General features: G+C 39.6%; 1 protein-coding gene across 4 annotated transcripts in view; it reads left to right on the plus strand.

Moving 5' to 3' along the window:
* The window catches only part of KANSL1 (KAT8 regulatory NSL complex subunit 1), a 188,943-nt gene that overhangs the window by 163,251 nt on the left and 19,320 nt on the right, over positions 1 to 6,372 (plus strand). For all 4 annotated transcript variants that reach the window (XM_023510999.1, XM_023511001.1, XM_023511002.1 and 1 more), the window contains exon 7: positions 4,361 to 4,532. In XM_023510999.1, the coding sequence (XP_023366767.1) occupies positions 4,361 to 4,532 (172 nt within the window). The remainder of the gene's footprint in view (positions 1 to 4,360; positions 4,533 to 6,372) is intronic.

Below are 6,372 nucleotides of genomic sequence, written 5' to 3' on the forward strand. Positions count from 1 at the left end.
GGCGCCTTAGCCAGTTGAGCTATAGGCGCCGAGCCATGTTTTATATTTTCACTAAAAAAATTTTTAAGTTATATACGGGCGGCACCTATGGCTCAAAGGAGTAGGGCCCCAGCCCCATATGCCAGAGGTGGCGGGTTCAAACCCAGCCCTGGCCAAAAAACAAAACAAAACTGCGAAACAAAAAAATTTTTAAGTTATTTATAGCAACTCTTGTATCAACATCAAAAGAAAAAAAAGATCTAAAAATAGGATAAAAGCAACTTTAGATTTTAGTATAACGCATTCACAAAGAAGACTATAAGTACAAGTTTGTAATAAATACACTCCAGGAGAGTACCCATATTCATAGTATTTTTGTTGCCATACTAATGGTGGAGTTTTTAGATATGTTTTTAAGAACCACATAAAAATAGATGCAAGGAACAGATGAAGTTGAAGTCATAGGTTAAAATGTTTGGTTTACAACTCGGAGCCTGTGGCTCTAGCAGCTAAGGCACCAGCCACATACACCTAAGGTGGTGGGTTCGAATCCAGTCCAGGCCTGCCAAACAACAACGATGGCTGCAACCAAAAAATAGCCAGGTGTTGTGCCGGGTGCCTCTGGTCCCAGCTACTTGGGAGGCGGAGGCAGGAGACTCGCTTGAGCCCGGAGTTGGAGGTTGCTGTGAACTGGGCACTCTACCCAGGGGAACAGCTTGAGGCTCTTATCTCAAAAAAAAAAAAAAAAAGTCTGGTTTACAGAATTACCACAAAAAATTCATGTTTATTTATAGAAAGTAATATAACTTTATATGAAAATGTCATGAAGTATTTTCTGTACTATACTTAGTATATTTTCTAAGGGAAAAAATTAAAACATTTATTTATTATTTTTAATTCTTTTTTTTTTTTTTTTTTTTTTCTAACAAGTTGAGGGTTTATGGCAGTCCTGTAGCAAGGAAGCCATTTTCTCAACAACATGAGCTCACTTCATGTCTGTTTCACATTTTGGTAATTTTCACAGTATTTAATATGTTTTTTATTATATCTATTGTGATCAGTGATCTTTGTTACTATTGTAACTATTATAATTGTTTTGGATGCCATAAACCACACCTGTGTAAAAACAGCGAACTTTTAATTGATAATGTTGTATGTCTTCTGACTGTTCCACCAGTTGGCTGTTGCTTAGTGTCTCTCCTTCTCTCCAGGCTTCCCTATTCCCTTCCCTATTCAATACTATTTCAATAGTATTGAAATTAGGCCAGTTAATAACCCTATCATCACCTCTGTTAGAGTAAAAGAAGACCCTGTGTCTCTCACTTAAAGCAAAAGCTAGAAACGGTTAAGTTTACTGAGGAAGACATGTAAAAAAGCTAAAGGCTAGGCTTTTTGTGCCAGTTAGCTAACCAAGTTAATGCAGAGGAGGATTTCTTGAAGGAAATTGAAAGTGTTACTGCAGCAAACACATGAATGATAAGAAAAAGAAACAGCCTTAGTGCTGATACAGAGAAAGTTTTAGTGGTCTGGACAGAAAATCACTACAACATACCCTTAAGCCAGTGGTCCTCAGTCTTTTTAGCACCAGGGACTGGTTCATGGAAGATCATTTTTCCATGGACCATGGTGGGAGGCATGGTTTCAGGATGATTTCAAGCTTATTACATTTATTGTACACTTTATTTCTATTATTATTACATTGTAATACATAATGAAATAATGATACAACTCACCATAATGCAAAATCAATTGGAGCCCTGAGCTTGTTTTCCAGCACTGGCATCACCACTTTAGTTCAACTTCAGATCATAAAGCATTAGATTCTGATAAAGAGTGCAAAGCTTAGATCCCTTACATGTGTAGTTTATAGTAGGTTCAAACCCAGACCCGGCCAAATTGCAACAAAAAAATATCCAGGCATTGTGGCAGGCGCCTATAGTCCCAGCTACTCAGGAGGCTGAGGCAAGAGAATCGCCTAAGTCCAGGTGTTAGAGGTTGCTGTGAGCTGTGATACCACGGCCCTCTACCCAGAGTGACAGCTAGAGGCTCTGTCTCAAAAAAAAAAAAAAAAAGAAAAGAAACGGCTAAAATGTTATATTCCATTTATAAATAGCTATAGGTAACTGACTTTTCCTCTTAACAGTTTTGGGGGTTTTTGTTTGTTTGTTTTGGGGTTTTTTTTTTTTTGTTTGTTTGTTTTTTGAGGCAGAGTCTCACTTGGTCACCCTTGGTAGAGTTCTGTGGCATAGCAACCTCAAACTCTTAGGTTCACACAATTTTCTTCCCTCAGCCTCCCAAGTAGCTGGGACTACAGGCACTAGCCACATGCCTGGCTGATTTTTGTTGTTGTTGTTGTCGTTGTTTGACAGGCCAAGGCTGGATTCAGACCTGCCAGCTCCAGTATATGTGGCCAGCGCCCTAGCTGCTGAGCTACAGGCGCCAAGCTACCACTTAACACTTTTTTTTTAAGGAGTTCTTATATATTTGCACTTTTAACCTTTTCAGTAGGTCTGTCTTAACAGCTTGTCTTGTTAATTGGTCTATTATTATCTATCTGCTTTTAGGGTTGGGTATGGAAACGAAGAAAAGCTCCCATTTTAAAATGATAAATTTATCATTTCTAGCATGTACTTCCTCTTTTAGTAATTTCTGCTATCATCTTAATCTCTCTTTTTTTAATCATCTTAATCTCGTCCTTTATTTTTATTTTGTTATTCTTGACATATTCTTTGTACTCGATGTGCTGTAGCCATAAAGTGAAATGTTGTCAATGTCCCATACAGAGAAGAGCTAGGTGATCCCATGAGTCAGTTTATGAGGAAACATATCTCCCTTTTAAGTCTTATTTTTATTTTTGATATCTTTTTGTAATCTCTTTTTAATATTGGTGCTTTGGGTGCAATTTTTAGATCCTAATCAATTTTCTTGAATTTTCCCATCTACTGTGTGGTCTGGTTTTCATCCCTGCCAAATTTATTTCCCTCTCTTTACTTTAAAATGTCATCTCCTCCAGAAAACCAGCCCCAGTTAAATAGGCTGCAAGTGATATTTTTTCGAAAACAATACCAGTTCATGTTGTCTACACAGAAATGTCATGTTGGTATTATTCCTTTTCAATGGCATCTACTTCGGTGCAGTTTGCCCAGTCTAACCTTCAGAGGGACCCTCTTTGCATAGATGAGATCCATCTATGTGATTGCTAAGAAGGGGGCAGGTGGGAAGTGTTGATGAAGACTACATTGTTCTAGCAGAGTTTTGAATGTTATCTTTTTGTCTTCTGATACTGCACTTATAGGATTCCTCCTTACAATGCCATTTCATAGGCAAGTTCATTGCTCCTAAGACTCTGCTGCCCAAGGGATTTTATGACCTATGCTTTGGCAAATCTCAAACTTCTTTATTCTAACACTCAAGTGGATATTAGGGATCTGCATTCAGCATGACCTGAAGTTTTCCTCTCAAAGCATAAAATTCCCATTTTTTTATAGGATTAAATCTTTTGAAGATTTAAATTTGTTCATATTTCACTCTGGACTTAGCTGGGGGAGGTTACTGATGTATTCTGCCCAGGTTTTAGAAAGTTTAATAGAAATAATTTCAATCCTCTTGTAGTTAATTTAACAGAGACTATGAAAGTAAACACGATACAAAATGTATTTTTATTAGTTAGGTGTGAGCTTTGTAACAGTGGATTTTAGACTGGGTTTAAGATTGGTTAATGAATTGCAATCCAGGGAAGCTTGCTACCTTGTTTGAGACTACCTAAAGTCGCGAAGATGGTAAAAGCATGCAGGTTTTGTAGCATATTCTTTTTTTTTTTTTTTTTGAGACAGAGCCTCAAGCTGTTCCCCTGGGTAGAGTGCCATGGCATCACAGCTCACAGCAACCTCCAACTCCTGGGCTCAAGCGAGTCTCCTGCCCCAGCCTGGGAGGAGGCGGGGACCACAGGCGCCCGCCACAACAGCCAGCTATTTTTTGGTTGCAACCATTGTTGTTGTTTGGTGGGCCCATGCTGGATTCGAACCCACCACCTTAGGTGTATGTGGTTGGTGCCTTAGCCACTTGAGCCACAGGCCCCAAGCTGATAGCATATTCCTGAAAGCAGAGTTATAATATCTTTAAACTGTCAAAAGTTTGATATATAGGTAAGCACTTTGGGCTTCAAGTAATTAGTTTTCGTTGTTGACAAAGAAGCAAGTTTTCTTCCTTACTTTGAAGGTTAGTATGCTAGACAAATGGGGATCTTATAACAAGCTGATCACCCATTCTGTTCGCAAAGTCAAGTATCTAAAAAGTTTTTTTGTGTCTTTGGGCTAACAAGTGGGAGCAGGATTTTGTGTCAGATGCTGAATTGTCAAGAGTTTTGTTTGGCTTTTCACAGGTTCATCGGAATAGCACAATCCGCTCTGCGTGTGATGTGAATCCCTCCTGCGCATTGTGTGGTTCAGGCAGTGTTAACACTGTGCCTCCTGAAATTCACTATGAAGCCCCTCTGTTGGAACGTCTCTCCCAGTTGGACTCTTGTGTTCACCCTGTTCTAGCATTTCCAGATGGTAAGAATGACCCCAGAATATAAAGTCTAATGAATCAAATTTAAGAGGGTTCTGGGTGAAAAAAATCAGCTGAGGTCCAGTTGCAACTTAGTGCTCTCAAGGTAACACTCTATTAATAAAGTTTCCGTGTCTTAGAATTTTGCAAAAAGGCTGCAATAGATCCACCAAACCAAAAGGTGCCACTAGAAGCGTGCAGTGTGCTAAGACAGTTTCTTCTCATTCTTCAAGTGGTGAGGAGGGGCATGAGATTTGTAGCCTTTAGCCACAAGTAACCTGGTACATTATATCATAGAACATCTTTAAAAATGTATTGTCAGCCAGGCATAGCTCTTGCCTCAGCCTCCCAAGTAGCTGAAACTATAGGTGCCCGCCACAACACCTGGCTATTTTTAGAGACAAGATCTTGCTTTTGTTCAGGCTGGTCTTGTAAGCCACTGTGCCTTGCTTCAAATGGCCTTAGAATTCAAGCTCAAATTATGTGATACCTGTCTTTCCTTTCATATATACCTTGCTTATTCATATTTCCCCAGATAGGTTATTAAGAATAGTCAGGTTTCTACCCTGTTTCAGGATTCTGGCTATAGAAGAGCCTCCAGGAAGAAATGGGTACATTTCTTGGGTTACTCATTCAGGATTACTGTGTTAAATTATATATAGTCTCATATTGATAGAAGGATAAATGAGAGACCTAGAGCGGTACTAATGTGATATCACCTGATAAACAACAACAGCCCATTTCTGTGCAGTATTACCATGTAAAGATGCAGATAGTTTCCTTAACACCTAATTATATATGCCCAGAACATCTGTCTGATATCTCCTGTTCTGTCATTCAGCATCTCTACCAGGAGGTACCCATTCCCTCTTTACACTTTCTGTCTTGCTGACAGCTGTTGTACCTATTACTTCCCCCACACTGTCCTATTACAGCTGTAGGTGGCAATGGGAGGGAAAGGAAAGAAAGATAATGGAACATCTCTTTTTGTTCTTTGAGACATAGTCTTTCTTTTTCTTTCTTTTCTTTTTTTTCTTGTTTTGAGACAGAGCCTTAAGCTGTCGCCCTGGGTAGAGTGCTGTGGCATCACAGCTCACAGCAACCTCAAATTCCTGGGCCCAAGTGATTCTCTTGCCTCAGCTTCCCAAGTAGCTAGGACTACAGGCGCCTGCCACGACACCCGGCTGTTTTGGTTGTAGTTGACATTGTTGTTTGGCAGGCCTGGACTGGGTTCGAACCTGCTAGCTCAGGTGTACGTGGCTAGTGCCTTAGCCACTTGATCTACAGGCGCCGAGCCTGGAACATGTCTTTTTTTTGGTTTTTATTATTTTCATTTTCCTGCCTCAAAATATCATTCTCTCTCTCACTCACAGCTCCTAATCATACATAGCCGTGGGGTTTGGACAAGAAAGTTGGTCATTAATTCTCCTTATGAAACTGTAAATGAGAATGAATGAAAATTATATCTCCATCCTAAGGAGGATGAACTACATTTGCCTGTGGATTAATTAGACTTCTGGGGGTTGACCTGGAGACCCAGTTATCATATATAATATTGTTCCTATTAGGATAATTTTGCTTTGATCCAAACAACTGCGACATTCAGAATGCATTTTGTTTGTCAATTAGAACATTCCTAAGGCTGATATACCAACTCCAGAGGGCACCATTCACATTATATTCTGTGTGAATAGCACCCCCTGATATATTGGGATTCCCACTACTTGTAACAGTGAAGGCCAACAGCTCAACAATGTGTAGAGCAAACATTTGTGTGCCACATCTGACCACTGGGCCCACCTTTTTGCAACCTCATCTCTAAAAGCTTTTTACATTTTTTTTTTT

Source organism: Otolemur garnettii, unplaced genomic scaffold, assembly GCF_000181295.1.
Source record: "Otolemur garnettii isolate 467f Iridium unplaced genomic scaffold, OtoGar3 scaffold00018, whole genome shotgun sequence".
NCBI classification, from domain to species: domain Eukaryota; kingdom Metazoa; phylum Chordata; class Mammalia; order Primates; family Galagidae; genus Otolemur; species Otolemur garnettii.